Source organism: Populus alba, chromosome 11 (genome assembly GCF_005239225.2).
Source record: "Populus alba chromosome 11, ASM523922v2, whole genome shotgun sequence".
NCBI lineage: Eukaryota > Viridiplantae > Streptophyta > Magnoliopsida > Malpighiales > Salicaceae > Populus > Populus alba.
The window spans coordinates 14,566,924-14,592,074 of NC_133294.1; the positions used below are offsets into that span (position 1 = coordinate 14,566,924).

The window sequence follows — 25,151 nt, forward strand, 5'->3', positions numbered from 1 at the left end:
TTATTATTGTTATTGCCATTACCAAATTATTGAAAAATATAAAAAATTGGGCAGATAAGTTAAATATTATTATTAATATTATAAATATTATTAAATTCATTAATATTATTGAAATTAAAATAAATATTATTGCTATAGAAAAAAGCATAGATTTGATTTTAAGGGTAAAATCAATTATTATTATTATTATTATTTATTTTTTTCTTCACTTCAAATTAATATTTTCCTTAATTCATATTAAGATATATTTTTTTATTAGTTTGATGTGATTATATATAAAATAGATTTTAAAAAAATTAAAAAAAAACTATCTCAATATATTTTTTAAAAAATATTTTTAGATATTTTTTATTTTAGGTTTTACTCTCTTGATTTTTTTTCTTTTCTCTTATTGATTTTTGTTGAAACTATAAATATGATCTAAAATAGCTTGTGGTCCAGCCGCCACTAAGCCCATGAGTCTTGACTCTTGTTGTGAGCATGACCCATCAGCGTGTGTTCTATCTCTAGCAAGACCAGTTGATGGCTCTTGGCGTCTTGCCCCTAGAAGGACTCATCAGTAATTTGATTTCATTTTCTTTCTTTTCTTTTGGGTCAGATATTCTCTTTCAAATTCAAGAAACTTGAGGTAGAAAAAGAAGGCGACGTCCAAGGGAGTTTAGGTGTGGCTAGGACGCAAACCCAAATTTCTTAGGTCTAGAGCCTTGCCTAACCTACTACTATTGGTCTTTTGTTAGGATCCAATCTCTTAGATGCTAACACAGGATCAAGGCTAATAAGTTTTGTGTTAGAATCTAAGGTTTTTTTAATTTTAAGTTTTTAAATATAATTATTTGTGTTATAATTTATATCAATTCTAAAAAGTTAAAAAATGAGAGAGAATTAAAACTTGAAGAGGTTAAATTATTGCAATCATCATGGCTGAAAATAAAAATAATAGAGGCCACCCAAAATAGAGTTCTTCTGGCACCTTATAAATAGTGAAGGTCTATAAAAAAACTCCTTTTTTTTTTTTTGAGTCTTCAGATAATAAGTCATAATGATAAAAAGCCAAATCTTTGGGATGTATCTATCTATTTTACTGGGTACAAAAAGGAAAGGACAAGTTCCAGGAGTTACTTGTACTCTCTCCTTTGAATGGAAGATGAGAAAGTAGCAGAGAACAATAACAGATTGAAGGAAATAAACATTTCAACCCAATTTTATGCCTAATCCGGATTTAAAATTAAATAATATGATAGTTTTTTTGGCATGATCTAGGCCTGTTTGTTTACTGAAAAGTAGTTTCTTTTTGGAAAATAAATTCTGAAAAAGTGAATTCCGAAAAAGTATTTTCCGATGTTTGGTAGTGTAATGAAAAATAAGTTGGAAAATAGTTTCCAGTGTTTGGTTATGCCATCGAAAATGAGTTGGAAAATAACTTATTAATATTTTATTTTTCTCAAATTTATTAAAATAATAAGGAACAAATCTTACAAATTAAAAAGTTGAATGAGAATGAAATTGAAAAAAAAATAATATAATTTCATAAATTATCTCCAATAAAATAAATAATAATTAAAATAATAGAGATCAAATCTATTTTTTTTTTTAAAATGAAAAGATGAAGAAATTAAAATAATAATAATCAACATTTCATAAATTATTTCAAATAAAATAAGTAACAATCAAAAGAATGAGGACCAAATTTGATAGATAAAAAATTTCAATAAAAAAAAATGATAAGGAAAAAACAAATAGCATTTATAAAGATAAGGACCAAAGTTAATATAAAAATAAAATTTTAAGAGATGAAATTGAAAAATAAATATTCAAAACAAAATATATATATATATATATATATATAGCAATCAAAAGTTTGAGGATCAAATTTTATATAATCAGCAAATAATGACATTTCTAATTTTTTCACAACTTCTTGAAAGTGTTTTCCCCCCAAATTTTTCAGGAAAACACTTTCCTGAAAACCAAGCCAAAATTTTCTTTTACTGAAAAGTGTTTTCCATTGACCAACTTTTCTAATTGCAAAAAAACACAAGTTTGAAAAGTGATTTCCCGGAAAACAAACACAACTAAAGGGAAAACACTTTCCTGAAAATCAAGCCAAATTTTTCTTTAATTGAAATTGACTGGAAAATGTTTTTCGTTGACCTGAAAGTGTTTTTCGTTGACCAACTTTCCTAATGACAAACAAACACATAAAAGTTTGGAAAATGATTTCCCGAAAACTATTTTCTGGGAAACAAACATGACCCTAATCTACTTGTTCGATCCAAAAACAACTCACCTGACAAATAAAAAAAGTTTGAGAAAAGTTTTTAGAAAAAAACCGATGAAATTAAAAGAAAAGGCTTTCCACTCGACTCCTTGTTTGGCTCATGTTTAAAATAAAACCGTGTAAAAGTTGTATCGACATGATTTAATTAACTTGATTAGTCTAAAACCAAGCTAAATAATTGTAAAAAAAAAAAAAAATCTAATGATGAAATTGAGAGAAAAAAAAAGGGGGGGGGGCTAAATTGAGGGGGGGGGGAGAAAAAAGAATATAATTTTATCAAATTTAATTGTAGAAGAGTCTATCAAAAGAAAAGATTTAAAAATTAAGAAGAAGAAGAAGAAGAAGAGGTGTTTCACTAATTATATAAAAAATGCATGAGGTATTTATATTTCTTCTAGTTAATAAATTAATGAATATGATTTCAAATATCTTTTAAATAATTTTTTTTCATTTATGACAAAAACACAAGTGATATATATTGATTTATCATAGACATATTTATCACTTGGAATGGTCACCGGAATCTTCCCCTCTCACACACACAAACACGCGGCACACCCCTAGTGGAATACAATCCACTTGCAAAAGGACCACAGGCAGGCAGGAAAAATCGCATGGCAGGGACAGGGATCTCTTCTTGTTCGGTAAAATGAGCCCACCACTTGCTATTGGCCAAGCTGCTCACATCAGCTTTGTAATTTGAATCCATCCATTCTCCGATCTGCTCACCCAACCTTCCGACTACGTCCAAAATTGAGTTCCTTGCGCACCTTCACTGTTCAAATCGACAGTGAAGATCCATTAGAAACAAATTTTATGTTTTAAAAATGTTTTTAATTTATTTTTTTACTTTAAATTATCAGTGTTTTTTTTTAATTTTTATATTGTTTTGATGTCAAAAATAATTTTTAAAAAATAAAAATTAATATATTTTCGCACGAAAAACACTTTAAAAAGCAATCATTATCATACTCTCAAATACATATTAAGATGATAAGTCATAGTTCTAAAATTTAATTGGGAGCAAAGTTCTAGTTAAAGACCGAAAAGGTCAAATCAGATTCATTTAATTTTTAAAAAATAACTAAAATACTGTTGTTTTGATCCTCTTTTTTCTTTTTTTTTAAAAAAAAAACATCAAAAGTTGAGGGCCAAATCGATTGGATTTTACCCCGAGTCAACCTATGTTTTTCACTAGGTCAAACTAACTCACTTCTATTTTTTTAACCCAATCTAGTTCATGCTTCGAGTTAACCAAGTCTCGGGTAAACTTTTCAAACTAGTTTAGATTTTATAACTAGGATCAAAGCCTTGAACTTTCAATTTTTTAATTTTTAATTTTCTATATTTTAGAGTAAAAATTGCATTATGATGTCATATTTCAATTTTGGATCCCCCCAAAAAATTGTTTTTTAAAGAATACATTTTCTTTTTTATTAAAAAATAAAAAAATCCAAAAAATAAAATTCAAGATACGAGGAGATAAGTCCTCAAGCTGCAACAAATCAAAATAACCAGACTATGATATTTTGATTCGATGAGCTAAAAAAAGACTTACCGGAAAGCAAGTGGAGGTTAAAATCCAACTTAACCAATATTAAAAGAATTAATTTAATTTAAGGATTTAATGAAACTTTTAATGGGTTTAATTGGTTTAATTAAAAAACTTAATTGAGAAAAAAAAAGTTTAAAAGTCAATTTGATATAAATAGTAAGAATTAATTACGTTTAAAAATTTAATTTAATTTTTAATAATTTATCAATTCAATCAAGGATTCTATTAAAAAAAATCAAGTTTAGAGATTTAATTTGTATCAATTCTAAGAAGTTAAAAAATCAGAGACAATTACACTATTAAAGAGGTTAAATTACAGCAATCATGGCTACATAAAAAAAAAACAGAGGATACCCAAAACAGAGTTCCTCGCGCACCTTATGAACAGTGGAGGTCCATAAAAATCTCCATTTTAATTCGAGTCTTAAGATAATAAGTCATAGTTATAAAAAGCCAAATTTTTGGGATGTATCTATCTATTTTACTGGGTACAAAAAGGAAAGGACAAGTTCCAGGAGTTACTTTTACTCTCTCCGTTGAATGGAAGATGAGAAAGCAGCAGAGAACAATAAAAGATTGAAGGAAATAAGCATCTTTCTCCATTAGGTGGTGCTTTCATAAGCACATACTATGAACAATCATCAGAACCAAAAGAAAGAAAAGGGAATAATCACTTTAATACAATAGCAGATGGCGACATCATGCGTAGAAACAACCATCTCCACTGCACCAACTTGTTCCTGGTTGACAACAAAACACTGGGGCAACCTGCTGTGCCTCATTCAACTGAGTTGCTTCCCTACCTAAGATACTAAAGTACTACGTAAACCTTATAATTGGTGTAGTATAATAGGAGCTCCATGTTGTGGTTGCAGAGTTATGACATTACAAGGAGCATGCGTGTAAGAGGGTGAAAGCTCAAACCAGAAATTTTGTAGAATCATAGTAAGAGCCATCTTTGCTTCAGTCAAGGCAAAGTTTTGGCCTAGACAAAATCTAGGGCCCCACCCAAAAGGGTAAAATGCAATTTCATCCTTTGATGCTTTTGAAACTCCTTCAGAGAATCTCTCTGGTTTGAATTCTTCTGCGTTGTCTCCCCAATACTCAGGATCATAGTGAAGAAACAGGAATGGTAACAGGAGGTCTACCCCAGCTGGAATGGACATTCCTCGAATGCTTGTTTCCTTTAGAGTATGTCGATACAGAAGATTCACAGGTGGATATAGTCTTAGTACCTCGTTTAAGATCATTGAGACCTGCAAATTTATTTAGTTTTCTAAACCAAGGATTTATAATCGTTTCCAAGGAGTTGACTGTAGCTCACAAAACACAGTAAATTAATGCGTGAACAAAAGTACTTACAATTCTGAGTTGTTTTATACTATCGATATCAGGTGCTCTGTTGCCGCAAATCTGCAAAACTTCTTCTCTTGCTTTCTCTTGCCAGACTGGATGAATAGATAGAACTATCAATGTCCAAGTGAGTAAGTTTGCTGTGGTCTCTTGGCCTGCAAAGAAGAACAACTTGCATTCCTCGATTACATCTTCAATTTTCATGTCATTATCAGCATCATCCCTGCCCTGTAAAAGCAAGCCTAGCAAGTCAGCATCGCCTGAGTCTCCATTTTGCATGGCCCGCTCCTTCTTATGGATAATATTTCTCAATGCTGCTTTTATCTCTCTGTCTATACTGTATCTCTTCTTGTTCTTTTTAGAGGGTATGAATCTGTTGGAGAAGCGCAAAGAAATGAAATTTTGTTAACTGGGATTTAATGTATTATCAGACACTGGTTAAAAATTTTAACAAGCACCGAGAGTAGCTTGAATTTGCAAGAGATAAATGGCATTAATATGTACCTCAAACCAGGGAAGTAAATGGAATAAAAAGCTTCAAGGACCAAAATAACTTGATCCTTTTGAAGATCAAATATTTTCTTTCCCTCTTCATAGCTGCTTCCAAAGGCTGCTCGAGCTATAACATCACTTGCAAGAATATTAAATTCGTTTGCAACATCCAATTCACATGATCCCTGAGGACCTGCTAATTTCTTCCATCGCTGAACCAGATCACAACAGCAGGCTGAAAATGCTGGGATCATCCCCTGTTCACATACCAGCACTAATCAGCATATAGACTCTAATACCATATCAAACGTTGATTCAATTCAAAAGTTAAAATGCTAGTGATTGAAGGCTAAAGATCTGGAATCCGAAAATCCTTATAAAACATGTATACAAGTTAAATGGCTATACTAGTTCCCGCAAAGTTTCTTTATGATAATTCAAGAATTCTTTCAAGCCTCCATCTCAAGTTTGACTACAGTAAACGTTTTGGTGTGTATAGCTGTACCATCATCTCAACGTGTCAAAAAACCAACTGAATCCAATAGAATACCATGTTATAGAACTATCTCAATTCAATAGCTCAATCACAGGTTTCAAAATATGATTTATATAACTCTCTATCACTCCTTCTTGCCATTTGCTGAAATTGATGAATGTTTTCTGGATCAGTTTTTGCTTATGCAGCACATTGGTCAATTGATAAAATGTAAAGAAGTCCAAAGAGATTCTAAATTTTCAAATGCAAGCTGTAAAGATTTCTTAAGAATGTTAAAACTTGCAAGATTCAGGTAGGTGAAGTTACCCTTAATCTCTCAGCGTGGAAGGCAGGTGTCATCAACCTTCTGCGCTTAGCCCATTTGTCTCCTTCCAAGGTTGAGACTCCCAGCTGTAATAGACCCACAAGGGCATTTCGCGGTTGCTTTATAATGTGACCACTCGTGTCTGTTAACACCAACCTCACCAGCTCTGGATCAGCTAATAGCAGGCTAGGTCTTGTCCCCATCCAACACAGGGAGACCTTTCCTGTTCTCGTTCGCATTACAAATCAGGATAATACCGCTTACCAAATATATGTATGAACAGAAATTCCTAGAAATAATAAAAACAAATCTTAAAAAATGAGATAGCTTGTGAAGCTGCTGCTCACCGTAAATTTGCACCATTTTATAAAAGAATGGAAGGACACGTGGTGCAATTTCTTGATTTAGAGCAATGGGCCTGGACCTAGCTTCTTTAGAAGACCTTGCAAACTCTTTCTTATCACCATTCAAAAGCTTGTAAGAAGTGCCTCTGATCCCCTGCTTCCTCAGACGCTTCTCTTGGCTTCTCGGCTTTAGCCAAAAAGTGTGAGCAACTCTAAACACAACATAGAGAGATAGAAGTAAAGAAGAGGACAGAAACCCTCTGAAAATAAAATCTTCCATTTTTGTTCTTTTGTTGGAAACTGCTGCTTCAGCAAACTTGGGATCGATGAAATTTGATGGAAATGAGACCCGATTGGTGAAGAATTTATAGGGCTTTGTTAGCTCCTGTTTGAACTTGGACCTTATTGCTTTTCTTTTTTTAATTGAGAATATGTTTGATAATATGACAGTGGTTATTTTTTAAATAATTTTTTATGTTAAAATATATATTAATGATGTTTTTTTATTTTTAAAAAATTATTTTTAATATTAATATATTTAAAACGATTCAAAACATACTAATTATATTAAATTTTAATTTTAAAAAAAAATTAATTTTATAAAAACATGATTTCGACCGTATTGCCCAACTGTTCCTTATTTTATTGATTCCAATGACGTCTACCTTTTATTTACCCATCTCTTGTCCCATTGTTTCAACACCAAAATAACGTGTGTTGATTTCAAGAACAAAACAAAATAAAAAGTGAAAACGACAGAACGAGAATATAAATCCTAATTTGCCTTGCAGCCCAAGGGCACGAAGATTATTCTCACGTGATATCAGCTAATAATAAATTATTACTTACATGGCCCACGTGATGCTATAGATTATGTTTTTTGCATAAAAATTATAAAAAAAAACAAAAATATAAAAATTTTAAGTTTTTCTGCAAAACTATACCAAAAAATATTGGGTTTCGCTGCAACATTTGAAGTAAAAGTAATCTTTATAATATTAATAATAATATTAAACTTGCATAACCCAAGTTTAAGTAAGTATAGCTGTAACACCGGACCCAAGAATATTATATGTGGGTCTGGCTATAAGGTCGTGTCATAAAAGTGTAATAATTAAATAGATTAATTAAAAAAAAACAAAGACAAAAAATCAACAGGAATAAAAAAATTAATGAAGAAAAAGAAAAAAAAATTGAATTAATTGAGTTAACCCTTTAAACTAGGTTATCCCGTATAAACCTGGGATTCGCGTCATGAAAGTTTGATAACTAAATAGAAAAAAATGGCGGGTTTAACCAGAATTAACTGGGTTAACCCATCAAACCAAGTTAACTCGTCAAGCCCAGAATACATGTCATGAAAGTCTGATAATTAAATAAAAAGAAAATTAACTTTAACAAACTAAACTAAATAAAAAAAATAATTAAAAATATCCAGGTTAACTCATCAAATCAGGTTAACCCATCAAACCCGGGATTCGTATCATGAAAATCTGATAACTAAATAAAAAAAATTTAACACTAACAAATTAAATCAAACAAAAAAGATAATTAAAAAAAAAGAAGAAAAAAACAGTTAAATAATATAATATAATAATAATATTATAATTATAATTATAATTATAATAATATAATATATTAATAGGTAAATATATTAGTAAAAGGCGTGGGAAAGCTACAGTAGTTTTCCCACGCCTTTTAGAGTATTACTTAACGGTCTTGGTGCTGAAGTTATCAATTAACTATAACTAAAAATAATAACAATATTTTATTACAGCTAAAGAAATTATTAATTAAAAACGTTTTATTTGTGGATTGCACTAGTTAAGAAGAGTTATTGTGAATTATAAGTGATTTCACTATAAATTATAATGCTTGGTGGTTGGGAGCATCATGAGGCTACAGATCCACTCCCCTAGGTTAGCTCTAATTTAGGTGCGGTTGCAGACACTTAACGCTAGGGCGGGCAAGCCCTGGGTACCCGCTTGCCAAGTGGGACTCCGAACCCTAGGCTGCAGACATGATGCTGGGATGCCAAGCCCTAGGTGTCTGCGCGCCAAGTGGGACTGCATGCCCACGTGTGTGGGGTCTGCAAGCCCACTCGCGATTGCAAACCCTCACCTCTAGGGTCGCAAACCCTCTCGCCTAGGTTTGCAGAACCCCGCACTTGGGTGTGCACAATCGGAAGCAGGGTTTAGACCCGCCCCTGGGTATTTTTTACAATGTCTGGGGTCTACAGACCCCCTTAGGGGTTGCATAACCACGCGGCTAGGCACACCTAGGTTTTGTTCTGCCAAGTCTGGAGTCTGCAGACTCCCCCAGGGGTAGGAGACCCATGCTGCTGGGTCTACAGACCCGTATAGAAAAATAACAGATTTGAAAAAAAAATGAAAAAAAATATAATAAGTAATAACAATTATTGTTATTGTTATTGTTAATAAATTTTATAACAAGATTATTTTTTTTAACTTTAAATTAATATTTTTTCCTTTAATTCATATTAAGATATTTTGTATTTTTTTTATGTGATTATATAAAAAATAGATTTAAAACAATAAAAAATATTATCACAATATATTTTTTAAAAATATATTTTAAGATATTTCTAATTTTATTTTTTTCTCTCTTGAAATTTTTTTTCTTTTCTCTTATTGATTTTTTTTTCATACTGTAAAGAGAAAATAAATTAATGTGATTTTGTTTTATATTATACAAAAGTTAGGTGACGATAATTGTTTTTTCATTTCAGGTTGGGTCGAATTTCCTTATTAAATGATGTTTGGTTTTGTATTTCAAAAATACATTGAAAGTTTTTTGAAATTATTTTATTATTTTCTTAACTTCAAATTAATATTTTTTATGTTTTGTATTTTTTTTAATTTTATTTTTAAATATATTGAGATTGGGTGTAGTTGTGCAACCACGCCCAAGAGAAATATATTGAGTTTGGTCTTTACTTCAAAGTAGCTGTTGGACCCATTAGCCATGGGTCCTGTCCTTAACATGATCCATTAGTGTTGGGTCGTGCCCTTAGCAAGACCTACCAATAATCGTTTTTTCATTTTTTTTTTATTTCCTCTTGAGTCCGGCATTCTTTTCCAAACATAAGAAACTCGGGGTAAGAAAGGGTGCCTCACCTAAGGATCTAGGGTGTGGCTAGGTGCAGAATTAAATCCCTTAGGTTTTGCAGACCTGCTTAACCCAAGAGTATTGATCTTTCGTCAGAACCGAATCTCTTAAGTCCTACATCAGAGCCTAATTTTTTAGGCTATGTCAGGACCAAAAGCTCTTGGGTCTGGCGTAGAGACCCAAGGCTAATGGGTCCTGCGTCAGGACTCAAGGTTCTTGGGTCCCAAGTTTTTAAATATAATTATTTGTATTATAATTATAATTTTTTTATTATAATTAAAGTATTAATCTAAAAAATATTATTATTTTTGTTTTAAATATTATTATTATTATTATTATTATTTTAAAAACTATTATTACTGTCGAAGAAAAACCATAATTTTTTTAAAATTTAAAAAAATAAAAATTTTGGAAGACAAGTTAAATATTATTATTGGGTTTGGCATTGCAACTAGACTCAATGTTCTTGGGTCTGCTGTTGCAGCCAAACCCAACGCTTTTGGGTCTTTGATTTTTATAATATTATTTTATTAAAATAAAAGGTAAGCCCGCAGTGTAGCGCGGGCAAAGAAGAAAAATGAAAAAAAATATTTCAATTATTATTATTATCATTTCTATCATTATTGTTAATAAAGTTTTTTAAAACACTTATTACTATTAAGACTTTGGTCAGACAAGTTCAATACTATTATTAATATGATAAATATTATTACTATTATTAGTATAAAAATATATTATTATTTGTGATATAAATATTATGATTTTTTTTATAATTAATAACATTAATATTAAACCTACTATTATTTTTATTATAAATACTATAATTTGTATTACAATTAATATTATTCATATAATAATTAATAAATTTGTATAAAATATTTTTAATATTGAAAAATAATAATATATTTGATTTGAAGGGTAAAATTAAGAATTATTATCACTTTTTTTTAATTATTGTTATTGTCATTACCATATTTTTAAAAAAAAATTATTACTATCATCGAAGAAAGCATAAATTGTTTTTCAAAGATTGAAAAATATAAAAAATTGGGTAGAGAAGTTAAATATTATAAATATTATTAAATTTATTAATATTATTGAAATTCAAATAAATATTATTTCTGTAGAAAAAATATAGATTTGATTTTAAGGGTAAAATCAATTATTATTATTATTATTATTGTTTCTTCACTTCAAATTAATATTTTCCTTAATTCATATTAAGATATTTTATTTATTATTTTGATGTGATTATATATAAAATAGATTTTAAAAATTAAAAAAAAATTATCTCAATCCATTTTCTTAAAAATATTTCAAGATATTTCCAATTTTTTTTTTACTCTCTTGATTTTTTTTTTCTTTTCTCTTATTGATTTTTGTTCAAACTATAAATATGATTCAAAATAACTTTAGGTTCAGTCGCCACCAAACCCATCAGTCTTGGCTCTTAGTGCAAGCATGACCCATTAGCATGGGTTCTATCTCTAACAGGACCAATTAATAGGTCTTGCCCCTAGAAAAACCCATCAATAATTTGATTTTTTTTAGGCCAAACATTCTTTTCTAGATTCAAGAAACTTGAGGCAGGAAAAGAAAGTCACGTCCAAGAAAGTTTAGGTGTGGCTAGGATGCAAACCCAAATTCCTTGGGTTTAGAGCCTTGCCTAACCCAATATTATTGGTCTTTTATTAGGATCCAATCTTTTTGATCGTGATACAGGACACAAGACTAGTGAGTCTTAAAACCTCAGGATTTTTTAATTTTAAATTTTTAAATATAATTATTTATGTTATAATTTATATCAATTCTAAAAAGTTGAAAAATTAGAGAGAATTAAAACTTGAAGAGGTTAAATTATTGCAATCATCATGGCTAAAAAAAAAAAAAAACAGAGAACACCCAGAACAGAGTTCTTCGCGCACCTTATAAACAGTGAAGGTCCATAAAAAACTCCAATTTTTTTTTTTTTTTTTTGAGTCTTCAATAATAAGTCATAGTTATAAAAAGCCAAATCTTTGAGATGCATCCATCTATTTTACAGGGTACAAACAGGAAAGGACTAGTTCCAGGAGTTACTTGTACTCTCTCCCTTGAATGGAAGATGAGAAAGTGCAGCAGAGAACAATAAAAGATTAAAGGAAATAAGCATCTTTCTCCATTAGGTGGTGCTTTCATAAGCACATACTATGAACAATCATCAGAACCAAGAGAAAGAAAAGGGAATAATCACTTTAATACAATAGCAGATGGAAACAATATGCATAGAAACAACACTCTCCACCGCACCAACTTGTTCCTGGTTGACAGCAAAACATTGGGACAACCTGCTGTGACTCATTCAACTGAGTTGCTTCCCTTCCTAAGATACCAAAGTACTATGTAAACCTTATAATTGGTGTAGTATAATAGGAGCTCCATGTTGTGGTTGAAGAGTTATGACATTACAAGGAGCATGCGTGTAAGAGGGTGAAAGCTCAAACCAGAAATTTTGTAGAATCATAGTAAGAGCCATCTTTGCTTCAGTCAAGGCAAAGTTTTGGCCTAGACAAAATCTAGGGCCCCACCCAAAAGGGTAAAATGCAATTTCATCCTTTGATGCTTTTGAAACTCCTTCAGAGAATCTCTCTGGTTTGAATTCTTCTGCGTTGTCTCCCCAATACTCAGGATCATAGTGAAGAAACAGGAATGGTAACAGGAGGTCTACCCCAGCTGGAATGGACATTCCTTGAATGCTTGTTTCCTTTAGAGTATGTCGATACACAAGATTCACAGGTGGATATAGTCTTAGTACCTCGTTTAAGATCATTGACACCTGCAAATTTATTTAGTTTTCTAAACCAAAGATTTATAATCGTTTCCAAGGAGTTGACTGTAGCTCACAAAACATAGTAAATTAATGCGTGAACAAAAGAAGTACTTACAATTCTGAGTTGTTTTATACTATCGATACCAGGTGTTCTCATGCCACAAATCTGCAAAACTTCTTCTCTTGCTTTCTCTTGCCAGACTGGATGCATAGATAGAACTATCAATGTCCAAGTGAGTAAGTTTGCTGTGGTCTCTTGGCCTGCAAAGAAGAACAACTTGCATTCCTCGATTACATCTTCAATTTTCATGTCATTATCAGCATCATCCCTGCCCTGTAAAAGCAAGCCTAGCAAGTCAGCATCGCCTGCGTCTCCATTTTGCATGGCCCGCTCCTTCTTATGGATAATATTTCTCAATGCTGCTTTTATCTCTCTGTCTATACTGTATCTCTTCTTGTTCTTTTTAGAGGGTATGAATCTGTTGGAGAAGAGCAAAGAAATGAAATGTTGTTAGCTGGGATTTAATGTATTATCAGACATTGGTTAAAAATTTTAACAAGCACCAAGAGAAGCTTGAATTTGCAAGAGATAAATGGCATTAATATGTACCCCAAACCAGGGAAGTAAATGGAATAAAAAGCTTCAAGGACCAAAATAACTTGATCTTTTTGAAGATCAAATATTTCCTTTCCCTCTTCATAGCTGCTTCCAAAGGCTGCTCGAGCTATAACATCACTTGCAAGAATATTAAATTCGGTTGCAACATCCAATTCACATGATCCCTGAGGACCTGCTAATTTCTTCCATCGCTGAACCAGATCACAACAGCAGGCTGAAAATGCTGGGATCATCCCCTGTTCACAAACCAGCACTAATCAGCATATAGACTCTAATACCATATCAAACGTTGATTCAATTCAAAAGTTAAAATGCTAGTGATTGAAGGCTAAAGATCTGGAATCCGAAAATCCTTATAAAACATGTATACAAGTTAAATGGCTATACTAGTTCCCGCAAAGTTTCTTTATAATAATTCAAGAATTCTTTCAAGCCTCCATCTCAAGTTTGACTACAGTAAACGCTTTGGTGTGTATAGCTGTACCATCACCTCAACGTGTCAAAAAACCAACTGAATCCAATAGAATACCATGTTATATTATAGAACTATCTCAATTCAATAGCTCAATCACAGGTTTCAAAATATGATTTATATAACTCTCTATCACTCCTTCTTGCCATTTGCTGACATTGATGAATGTTTTCTGGATCAGTTTTTGCTTATGCAGCACATTGGTCAATTGATAAAATGTAAAGAAGTCCAAATAGATTCTAAATTTTCAAATACAAGCTGTAAAAATTTCTTAAGAATGTTTAAATTTGCAAGATTCAGGTAGGTGAAGTTACCCTTAATCTCTCAGCGTGGAAGGCAGGTGTCATCAACCTTCTGCGCTTGGCCCATTTGTCTCCTTCCAAGGTTGAGACTCCCCGCTGTAAGAGACCCACAAGGGCATTTCGCGGTGGCTTTATAATGTGACCACTCGTGTCTGTTAACACCAACCTCACCAGCTCTGGATCAGCTAATAGCAGGCTAGGTCTTGTCCCCATCCAACACAGGGAGACCTTTCCTGTTCTCGTTCGCATTACAAATCAGGATAATACCGCTTACCAAATACATGTATGAACAGATATTCCTAGAAATAATAAAAAAAATCTGAAAAAATGAGATAGCTTGTGAAGCTGCTGCTCACCGTAAATTTGCACCATTTTATAAAAGAATGGAAGGACACGTGGTGCAATTGCTTGATTTAGAGCAATGGGCCTGGACCTAGCTTCTTTAGAAGACCTTGCAAACTCTTTCTTATCACCATTCAAAAGCTTGTAAGAAGTGCCTCTGATCCCTTGCTTCCTCAGACGCTTCTCTTGGCTTTTCGGCTTCAGCCAAAAAGTGTGAGCAACTCTAAACACAACATAGAGAGATAGAAGTAAAGAAGAGGACAGAAACCCTCTGAAAATAAAATCTTCCATTTTTGTTCTTTTGTTGGAAACTGCTGCTTCAGCAAACTTGGGATCGATGAAATTTGATGGAAATGAGACCCGATTGGTGAAGAATTTATAGGGCTTTTGTTAGCTCCTGTTTGAACTTGGACCTTATTGCTTTTTTTAATTTAGAGTATATTTGGTAATATGATAGAGGTTATTTTTTTAAATAATTTTTTATATTAAAATATATGTTAATAATATTTTTTTATTTTAAAAAAATTATTTTTGATATTAATACATCAAAACGATCTAAAATATACCAATTATATTAAATTTTAATTTTAGGAAAACACAATTTCAATCTCATTGCCAAACTATTCCTTATTTTATTGATTCCAATGACGTCTACCTTTTATTTTTCCTTGACAAACTTGTAACCCATCTCTTGTCCCATTGTTTCAACACCAAAATAACGTGTGTTGATTTCAAGAACAAAACAAAATAAAAAGTGAAAACGACAGAACGAGAATATAAATCCTAATTAGCCTTGCAGCCCAAGGGCACGAAGATTATTCTCACGTGATATCAGCTAATAATAAATTATTACTTACATGACCCCGCGTGATGCCATAGATTATATTTTTACATAAGATATATATATAAAAAAAAATATATAAAAATTTTGGGTTTTTTTGCAAAACTATACCAAAAAATATTGGGTTTGGCTGCAACATCTGACGTAAAAGTAATATTTATAATATTAATAATAACATTAAACTTGCATGACCCAAGTTTAAGTGAGTATAGCTGTAATATCGGACTCAAGAATATTGGATGTGGGTCTGACTGTAAGATCGTGTCATAAAAGTGTAATAATTAAATAGATTAATTAAAAAAAACAAAGAAAAAAAATCAACAGGAATAAAAAAAGTAATGAAGAAAAAAAATTGAATTAATTGAGTTAACCCTTTAAACTAAGTTATCCCGTAAAACCTGGGATTCGCGTCATGAAAGTTTGATAATTAAATAGAAAAAAAATGACGGGTTTACCCTAGAATTAACTGGGTTAACCCATCAAATCAAGTTAACTCGTCAAGCCCCGAATACATGTCATGAAAGTCTGATAATTAAATAAAAAGAAAATTAACTTTAACAAACTAAACTAAATGAAAAAAAATAATTAAAAATATCCAGGTTAACTCGTCAAATCATATTAACCCATCAAACCCGGGATCCGTATCATGAAAATCTGATAACTAAATAAAAAAAATTTAACACTAACAAACTAAATCAAACAAAAAAAAATCATTAAAAAAAGGGAAAAAAGGAAAAAATAGTTAAATAATATAATATAATATAATAATAATAATAATAATAATTATTATTATTATATAATAATTATAATAATATAATATATTAATAAGTAAATATATTAGCAAAAGGCGTGGGAAAGCTACAGTAGTTTTCCCACGCCTTTTAGAGTATTACTTAACTGTCTTGCTGCTGAAGTTATCAATTAACTATAGCTAAAAATAATAACAGTATTTTATTATAGCTAAAGAAATTATAAATTAAAAACGTTTTATTTGTGGATTGCAATAGTTAAGAAGAGTTATTGTGAATTATAAGTGATTTCACTATAAATTATAATGCTGGGTGGGTGGGAGCATCATGAGGCTACAGATCCACTCCCCTAGGTTAGCTCTAATTTAGGTGCAGCTGCAGATACTTGACGCTAGGCCTGGCAAGCCCTGGGTACTCGCTTGCCAAGTGGGACTCCAAACCCTAGGCTGCAGACATGATGCCAAGGATGCCAAGCCCTAGGTGCCTGCGCGCCAAGTGGGACTGCATGCCCCAAGTTGCAGAAACATGGCGTTGGGACTGGCACGGGCACGAAGTTGCAAACCTAGGCGAGCAGGTCTGTTGAACCGTGCGCAAGAGCTGCATACCCAAGTGGTGGGTGCAGACCAGTGCGAGCAGCAGAACCAAAGCGCATGGTTGGAGACACAGGAAAGTGGGTCTGCAAACCCGCGTGTGTGGGGTCTGCAAGCCCACTCTCGATTGCAGACCCTCGCCTCTAGGGTCACACACCCTCTTGCCTAGGTTTGCAAAACCCTACACTTGGGTGTGCATAACCGGGAGCAGGGTTCAGACCCGCCCCTGGATATTTTTTGCCATGTCTGGGGTCTACAGACCCCCTTAGGGGTTGCATAACCACGTGGCTAGGCACGCCTGAGTTTTGTTCTGCCAAGTTTGGAGTCTGCAGACTCCCCTAGGGGTAGCAGACCCATGTTGCTGGGTCTACAGACCCGTATAGAAAAATAACATATTTGAAAAAAAAAATGAAAACAAATAGTAATAACAATTATTGTTATTGTTATTGTTATTGTTAATAAATTTTATAACAAGATTATTTTTTTAACTTTAAATTAATATTTTTTTCCTTTAATTCATATTAAGATATTTTGTATTATTTTTTATGTGATTATATAAAAAATAGATTTAAAACAATAAAAAATATTATCTCAATATATTTTTAAAAAAATATTTTAAGATATTTCTAATTTTATTTTTTTTCTCTCTTGAAATTTTTTTTCTTTTCTCTTATTGATTTTTTTTTTCATACTGTAAAGAGAAAATAAATTAATGTGATTTTGTTTTATATTATACAAAAGTTAGGTGACGATAATTGTTTTTTCATTTCAGGTTGGGTCGAATTTCCGTATTAAAGGATATTTGATTTTGCGTTTCAAAAATACATTGAAAGTTTTTTGAAATTCTTTTATTGTTTTCTTTACTTCAAATTAATATTTTTTATGTTTTGTATTTTTTTTAATTTTATTTTTAAATATATTGAGATTGGGTGTAATTGTGCAACCACACCCAAGAAAAATATATTAAGTTTGGTCTTTACTTCAAAATAGCTGCTGGACCCTGTCCTTAACATGATCCATTAGTGTTGGGTCGTGCCCTTAGCAAGACCTATCAATAATTGTTTTTTAATTTTTTTTCTTTCCTCTTGAGTCCGGCTTTCTTTTCCAAACCTAAGATACTCGGGGTAAGAAAGGGTGCCTCATCTAAGGATTTAGGGTGTGGCTAGGCGCAGAATTAAATCCCTTAGGTTTTACAGACCTGCTTGACCCAAGAGTATTGATCCTTCGTCAGAATTGAATCTCTTAAGTCCTACATCAGAGCCTAATTTTTTAGGTTATGTCAGGATCAAAAGCTCTTGGGTCTGGCGCAGAGACCCAGGGCTAATGGGTCCTGCGTCAGGACTCAAGGTTCTTAGGTCCCAAGCTTTTAAATATAATTATTTTTATTATAATTATATATTTTTTTTATTATAATTAAAGTATTAATCTAAAAAATATAATTATTTTTGTTTTAAATATTATTATTATTATTATTATTTTAAAAAACTATTATTACTATCGAAGAAAAACCATAATTTTTAAAAAATTTTAAAAATAAAAATTTTAGAAGACAAGTTAAATATTATTATTGGGTTTGGCATTGCAGCTAGACTCAATGTTCTTGGGTCTGCTGTTGCAGCTAAATCCAACGCTTTTGGGTCTTTGATTTTTATAATATTATTTTATTAAAAATAAAAGGTAAGCCCGCAGTGTAGCGCGGGCAAAGAAGAAAAAAAAAAAAAAATATTTCAATTATTATTATTATCATTGTGATCATTATTGTTAATAAAGTTTTTTAAAACACTTATTACTATTAAAATTTTGGTCAGACAAGTTCAATACTATTATTAATATGATAATTATTATTACTATTATTAGTATGAAAAATATTATTATTTGTGATATAAATATTATGATTTTTTTATAATTAATATCATTAATATTAAACCTACTATTATTTTTATTATAAATATTATAATTTGTATTACAATTAATATTATTCATATAATAATTAATAAATTTGTATAAAATATTTTTAATATTGAAAAATCATAATAGATTTGATTTGAAGGGTAAAATTAAGAATTATTATCACTTTTTTTTATTATTATTGTTATTGTCATTACCAGATTAAAAAAAAAAAATTATTACTATCATCGAAGAAAGCATAAATTGTTTTTCAAAGATTGAAAAATATAAAAAATTAGGTAGAGAAGTTAAATATTATTATTAATATTATAAATATTATTAAATTCATTAATATTATTGAAATTCAAATAAATATTATTGCTGTAGAAAAAAATATAGATTTGATTTTAAGGGTAAAATCAATTATTATTATTATTATTATTTCTTCACTTCAAATTAATATTTTCCTTAATTCATATTAAGATAATTTATTTATTATTTTGATGTGATTATATATAAAATAGATTTTAAAAAATTAAAAAAAACTATCTCAATTTATTTTTTTAAAAATATTTTAAGATATTTCCAATATTTTTTTTTTACTCAATTTTTTTTTCTTTTCTCTTATTGATTTTTGTTCAAACTATAAATATAATCCAAAATAGCTTTGGGTTCGGTCGCCACTAAGCCCATCAGTCTTGGCTCTTACTGTGTGCATGACCCATTAGCGTGGATTTTATCTTTAACAGACTAGTTAATAGGTCTTGCACCAAGAAAAACCCATCAGTAATTTGATTTCATTTGTTTTTTTAGGTTAAACATTCTTTTTTAGATTCAAGAAACTTGAGGCAGGAAAAGAAAGCCACGTCCAAGAAAGTTTAGGTGTGGCTAGGATGCAAACCCAAATTCCTTGGGTTTACAGCCTTGCTTAACCCAATACTATTGGTCTTTTGTTAGGATCCAATCTTTTAGATCCTAATATAGGACACAAGACCAGTGAGTCTTAAAATCTCAGGATTTTTTAATTTTAAATTTGTAAATATAATTATTTATGTTATAATTTATATCAATTCTAAAATGTTAAAAAATTAGAGGGAATCAAAACTTGAAGAGGTTAAATTATTGCAATTATCATGGCTAAAAAAAAAAAAAAAAACAAAGAACACCAAGAACAGAGTTCTTCGCGCACCTTATAAACAGTGCAGGTCCATAAAAAACCTCCAATTTTTTTTATTTTTTTTTTGAGTCTTCAGATAATATGTCATAGTTATAAAAAGCCAAATCTTTGAGATGCATCTATCTATTTTACAGGGCACAAAAAGGAAAGGACAAGTTCCAGGAGTTACCTGTACTCTCCCCCTTGAATGGAAGATGAGAAAGTGCAGAAGAGAACAATAAAAGATTCAAGGAAATAAGCATCTTTCTCCATTAGGTGGTGCTTTCATAAGCACATACTATGAACAATCATCAGAACCAAGAGAAAGAAAAGGGAATAATCACTTTAATACAATAGCAGATGGAAACATTATGCATAGAAACAACACTCTCCACCGCACCAACTTGTTCCTGGTTGACAGCAAAACATTGGGACAACCTGCTGTGACTCATTCAACTGAGTTGCTTCCCTTCCTAAGATACCAAAGTACTATGTAAACCTTATAATTGGTGTAGTATAATAGGAGCTCCATGTTGTGGTTGAAGAGTTATGACATTACAAGGAGCATGCGTGTAAGAGGGTGAAAGCTCAAACCAGAAATTTTGTAGAATCATAGTAAGAGCCATCTTTGCTTCAGTCAAGGCAAAGTTTTGGCCTAGACAAAATCTAGGGCCCCACCCAAAAGGGTAAAATGCAATTTCATCCTTTGATGCTTTTGAAACTCCTTCAGAGAATCTCTCTGGTTTGAATTCTTCTGCGTTGTCTCCCCAATACTCAGGATCATAGTGAAGAAACAGGAATGGTAACAGGAGGTCTACCCCAGCTGGAATGGACATTCCTTGAATGCTTGTTTCCTTTAGAGTATGTCGATACACAAGATTCACAGGTGGATATAGTCTTAGTACCTCGTTTAAGATCATTGACACCTGCAAATTTATTTAGTTTTCTAAACCAAAGATTTATAATCGTTTCCAAGGAGTTGACTGTAGCTCACAAAACATAGTAAATTAATGCGTGAACAAAAGAAGTACTTACAATTCTGAGTTGTTTTATACTATCGATATCAGGTGTTCTCTTGCCACAAATCTGCAAAACTTCTTCTCTTGCTTTCTCTTGCCAGACTGGATGAATAGATAGAACTATCAATGTCCAAGTGAGTAAGTTTGCTGTGGTCTCTTGGCCTGCAAAGAAGAACAACTTGCATTCCTCGATTACATCTTCAATTTTCATGTCATTATCAGCATCATCCCTGCCCTGTAAAAGCAAGCCTAGCAAGTCAGCATCGCCTGAGTCTCCATTTTGCATGGCCCGCTCCTTCTTATGGATAATATTTCTCAATGCTGCTTTTATCTCTCTGTCTATACTGTATCTCTTCTTGTTCTTTTTAGAGGGTATGAATCTGTTGGAGAAGCGCAAAGAAATGAAATGTTGTTAACTGGGATTTAATGTATTATCAGACATTGGTTAAAATTTTTAACAAGCACCAAGAGAAGCTTGAATTTGCAAGAGATAAATGGCATTAATATGTACCTCAAACCAGGGAAGTAAATGGAATAAAAAGCTTCAAGGGCCAAAATAACTTGATCTTTTTGAAGATCAAATATTTCCTTTCCCTCTTCATAGCTGCTTCCAAAGGCTGCTCGAGCTATAACATCACTTGCAAGAATATTAAATTCGCGTGCAACATCCAATTCACATGATCCCTGAGGACCTGCTAATTTCTTCCATCGCTGAACCAGATCACAACAGCAGGCTGAAAATGCTGGGATCATCCCCTGTTCACATACCAGCACTAATCAGCATATAGACTCTAATACCATATCAAACGTTGATTCAATTCAAAAGTTAAAAAAAGCTAGTGATTGAAGGCTAAAGATCTGGAATCCGAAAATCCTTATAAAACATCTCAAGTTTGACTACAGTACACGTTTTGGTGTGTATAGCTGTACCATCTCCTCAACTTGTAAAAGAATCATCTTAATCCAATAAAATACTATGTCATAGAACTACCTCAATCCAATAGCTAAAGCAAAGGTTCCAAAATATGATTTATGAAACTCTCTATCACTCCTTCTTGCCATTTGCTTACATTGATGAATGTTTTCTGGATCAGTTTTTGCTTATGCAGCACATTGGTCACTTGAGAAAATGTAAAGAAGTCCAAATAGATTCTAAACTTTCAAATGCAAGCTGTAAAAATTTCTTAAGAATGTTTAAACTTGCAAGATTCAAGTAGGTGAAGTTACCCTTAATCTCTCAACGTGGAAGGCAGGTGTCATCAACCTTCTGCGCTTGGCCCATTTGTCTCCTTCCAAGGTTGAGACTCCCAGGTATAACAGACCCACAAGGGCATTTCGCGGTTGCTTTACTATGTGACCACTCGTGTCTGTTAACACCAACCTCACCAGCTCTGGATCAGCTAATAGCAGGCTAGGTCTTGTCCCCATCCAACACAGGGAGACCTTTCCTGTTCTCGTTCGCATTACAAATCAGGATAATACCGATTACCAAGTATATGCATGAACAGAAATTCCTAAAAATAATAAAAATCTAAAAAAATGAGATAGCTTGTGAAGCTGCTGCTCACCGTAAATTTGCACCATTTTATAAAAGAATGGAAGGACACGTGGTGCAATTTCTTGATTTAGAGCAATGGGCCTGGACCTAGCTTCTTTAGAAGACCTTGCAAACTCTTTCATATCACCATTCAAAAGCTTGTAAGAAGTGCCTCTGATCCCTTGTTTCCTCAAACGCTTCTCTTGGCTTCTCGGCTTCAGCCAAAAAGTGTGAGCAACTCTAAACACAACATAGAGAGATAGAAGTAAAGAAGAGGACAGAAACCCTCTGAGAATAAAGTCTTCCATTTTTGGTTGTTTGGTTGGAAACTGCTGCTTCAGCATACCTGGGGTAGATGAAATTTATAGTGCTATCTCACTGTTATTTTTTTAAAAAAAAATTAATATATTTTTTATTTTTCACATCATTACTAAAATAAAAATTAATTTTAAAAAAATAAAAAATATATCATTTAATATATTTTTTAATTAAAAATATTTTAAAAAAATAATCAAAATACATTTTCAAAGAAACACACTTGTCACCAATCGAAAATGGTGATTAGTTAAGTGATTGGAGGTTTGTTATTATTAAGTAAATGTTTGAATCTGTAAATTAAGTATATTATAATTAAATTAAAATTATTTTTTATTGGATTAATATAGTTTGATTGGATTAGCTGGGATCTAGTAAACTTTTAGATATCAAGATCTAGATAAAAAAAATATATATATATATACTTGCCGTTAGCCAATGAATTATATGATTAATACATGTTTTTTATATAAAAAATATTAAATTATTTTAAAATGAATTTTTTTAACAATTTATAATTATATTGATGTGATAACTTTGATGCTTTAGCACAATAATTCTGACCTGTCAATGTAGAATTATTGGTCATGATGACTTTTAGAAATATAATGCAAATCACGTTTTATAAATTTTTAATTTTTTTATATTTTTATATTATTTTGATTATTTAGTATTAAAAATAATTTTTTTAAAATAAAAAATTTATTTTAATATATTTTTTAAATAAAAAAATATTTTAAAAAATAATATTTGTCATAAAACACCACGCAAAAAGCATCAAGATTCCAAGGAGAAAACAGAAGGATCACACCACAAGCCCACGTCAGCCTTTTGTTTTTTCTTGACAAACTTAACCCATCTCTTGACTCGTTGTTTCACAAACACCAAAATCACGTGTGTTGATTTCAAGTACAAAAAATACAAAAAAAATGAAAACGACAGAACGGGAATATAAATCCTTACATGCCTTGCAGCCCGAGGCTCCGAAGATTATTCTCACGTGATATCCGCTAATAATTCAGTAGTAGTTGGACAACCTGTCGTGATGCTGTGGATCAATTCTTTTATATAAAAAATAAAAAAATTTAAGATTTAAAAGTATTAGATATTTTTGTAAAGTTATATTCAAAAATCTTGAATTTGGCTGCAACATCTGACTTAAGAATAATATTTATAATATTGATAATAATATTAAACTTATATGATCCAAGTTTAAATGTATTTGGCTGCAATGCCAAACCCAATAGCCTTGGATATGAGTCTGGCTATAATATCGTATCATAAAAGTGTGATAATTAAATAGATTAAGTAAAAAGAAAAAATCATAGGAAAAAAACCAGCATGAAGAAAATAACTAATAAAGAAAAAAAAGAAAAATCTGAATTAACTGAGTTAACCCTTCAAACCAGGTTAACCCATCAAACATTGGATTCGTGTCGTGAAAGTTTGATAAATAAATAGAAAAAAAAATTAACATTAACAAACTAAAATAAACAAAAACAATTAATTAAAAAGAAAAAAAAAACAAACAAAAGGCATCAGTTTTCACTATGGACTGCACTATGCAGTCCATAGTCAAAGGCATAAAAAAAGCAACAAAGTAAAAGGAAAAAAAAAAGAAAAAACTAACTGGGTTAAAAGAAAGGGAAAACCTATAGGAAGAAAAAAAAAACTAATGAAGAAAAAGAAAAAAAAATCTAAATTAATTAGGTAACCCATCAAACCTGAAATCTGTGTTATGAAAGTCTGATAAATAAATAGAAAGAATTTTAATATCAACAAACCAAATTAAAAACATTTAGTTAAAAAGGGAAAAACAAAGAAGAAAAAACCTATACAAAGAAAAAAAATTAATGAAGAAAAAAAAAATCTGAATTAATTGGGTTAACCCGTCAAACATGAGATCCATGTCATGAAAGTCTTATAACTAAATAGAAAAAATTTTAACATAAACGAACCAAAATTTTTAAAAATAATAATTAAAAAGTAAAACAAAAACAAAAACAAACAAAAAGCATCAGTCTTTTTTACTTTGGACTGCACTATGCAGTCTAGCGTCAAAGATATAAAAATAATAAATAAAAAAAAAACTAAAGGCATTAGTCGATAATTAAATACAAAAAAAATTTAATGTTAATGAACTAAATTAAACAAAAAAATATTAATTAAAAAGAAAAAGAAAAAAAAAAACCTACAAGAAGAAAAAACTAATGAAGAAAAGAAAAACAAAATATAAATTAACTGGTTTAACCCTTCAAACCATGTTAACCCATCAAACATATGATTCACGTCATGAAAGTTTGATAACTAAATAGAAAAAATAAATTGACGGGTTAACCCAGAATTAACTCGGTTAACCCCTCAAACTCGTGATAAGTATCATGAAAGTTTGATAACTAAATAAAAAAAAATCACATTAACAAACTAAATAAAAAAAATTATTAAAATAAAAAAAAAAAAGAAGAAGAAAAAAAACTGAAAGGGATAGAAAACAAAAAAAAATGAAAAAATGAAAAAAAAAAAACAGTTTTTTTTTTTAAAGAAACAACTCAAAAAATTAAA

The 25,151-nt window shown here is 30.9% G+C and overlaps 3 protein-coding genes across 3 annotated transcripts; all 3 read right to left on the bottom strand.

The window, feature by feature from the left end:
• Positions 1–4,409: 4,409 nt before the first annotated feature.
• LOC118038276 (cytochrome P450 CYP72A616-like) lies at positions 4,410–7,163 on the bottom strand. The gene is made up of 5 exons (XM_035044589.2): positions 6,826–7,163; positions 6,481–6,701; positions 5,691–5,935; positions 5,196–5,559; positions 4,410–5,089 (listed from the first exon to the last, which is right to left on the bottom strand). Exons 1-5 carry the CDS (start codon positions 7,100–7,102, stop codon positions 4,664–4,666), a joined length of 1,533 nt encoding a protein of 510 aa, XP_034900480.1. The 5' UTR covers positions 7,103–7,163; the 3' UTR covers positions 4,410–4,663.
• Positions 7,164–12,064: 4,901 nt separating this feature from the next.
• Positions 12,065–14,913, bottom strand: LOC118038278 (cytochrome P450 CYP72A616-like). Its single transcript, XM_035044590.2, has 5 exons — positions 14,510–14,913; positions 14,166–14,386; positions 13,371–13,615; positions 12,876–13,239; positions 12,065–12,766 (listed from the first exon to the last, which is right to left on the bottom strand). Exons 1-5 carry the CDS (start codon positions 14,784–14,786, stop codon positions 12,341–12,343), a joined length of 1,533 nt encoding a protein of 510 aa, XP_034900481.1. The 5' UTR covers positions 14,787–14,913; the 3' UTR covers positions 12,065–12,340.
• A 5,051-nt stretch (positions 14,914–19,964) lies between these two features.
• LOC118038275 (cytochrome P450 CYP72A616-like) lies at positions 19,965–22,617 on the bottom strand. Its single transcript, XM_035044588.2, has 5 exons — positions 22,306–22,617; positions 21,965–22,185; positions 21,249–21,493; positions 20,754–21,117; positions 19,965–20,644 (listed from the first exon to the last, which is right to left on the bottom strand). Exons 1-5 carry the CDS (start codon positions 22,580–22,582, stop codon positions 20,219–20,221), a joined length of 1,533 nt encoding a protein of 510 aa, XP_034900479.1. The 5' UTR covers positions 22,583–22,617; the 3' UTR covers positions 19,965–20,218.
• Positions 22,618–25,151: the final 2,534 nt, after the last annotated feature.

Coding starts and splice junctions, on each gene's coding strand:
- LOC118038276 (XM_035044589.2), bottom strand. CDS start 7,102: ATGGAAGATTTTATTTTCAGAGGGTTTCTGTCCTCTTCTTTACTTCTA. Junction 6,702..6,825: donor TAAAATGGTGCAAATTTACG/GTGAGCAGCAGC, acceptor GAACGAGAACAG/GAAAGGTCTCCCTGTGTTGG. Junction 5,936..6,480: donor TCCACGCTGAGAGATTAAGG/GTAACTTCACCT, acceptor GTATGTGAACAG/GGGATGATCCCAGCATTTTC.
- LOC118038275 (XM_035044588.2), bottom strand. CDS start 22,582: ATGGAAGACTTTATTCTCAGAGGGTTTCTGTCCTCTTCTTTACTTCTA. Junction 22,186..22,305: donor TAAAATGGTGCAAATTTACG/GTGAGCAGCAGC, acceptor GAACGAGAACAG/GAAAGGTCTCCCTGTGTTGG. Junction 20,645..20,753: donor GTATAAAACAACTCAGAATT/GTAAGTACTTCT, acceptor ATAAATTTGCAG/GTGTCAATGATCTTAAACGA.
- LOC118038278 (XM_035044590.2), bottom strand. CDS start 14,786: ATGGAAGATTTTATTTTCAGAGGGTTTCTGTCCTCTTCTTTACTTCTA. Junction 14,387..14,509: donor TAAAATGGTGCAAATTTACG/GTGAGCAGCAGC, acceptor GAACGAGAACAG/GAAAGGTCTCCCTGTGTTGG. Junction 13,240..13,370: donor ATTTACTTCCCTGGTTTGGG/GTACATATTAAT, acceptor CTTCTCCAACAG/ATTCATACCCTCTAAAAAGA.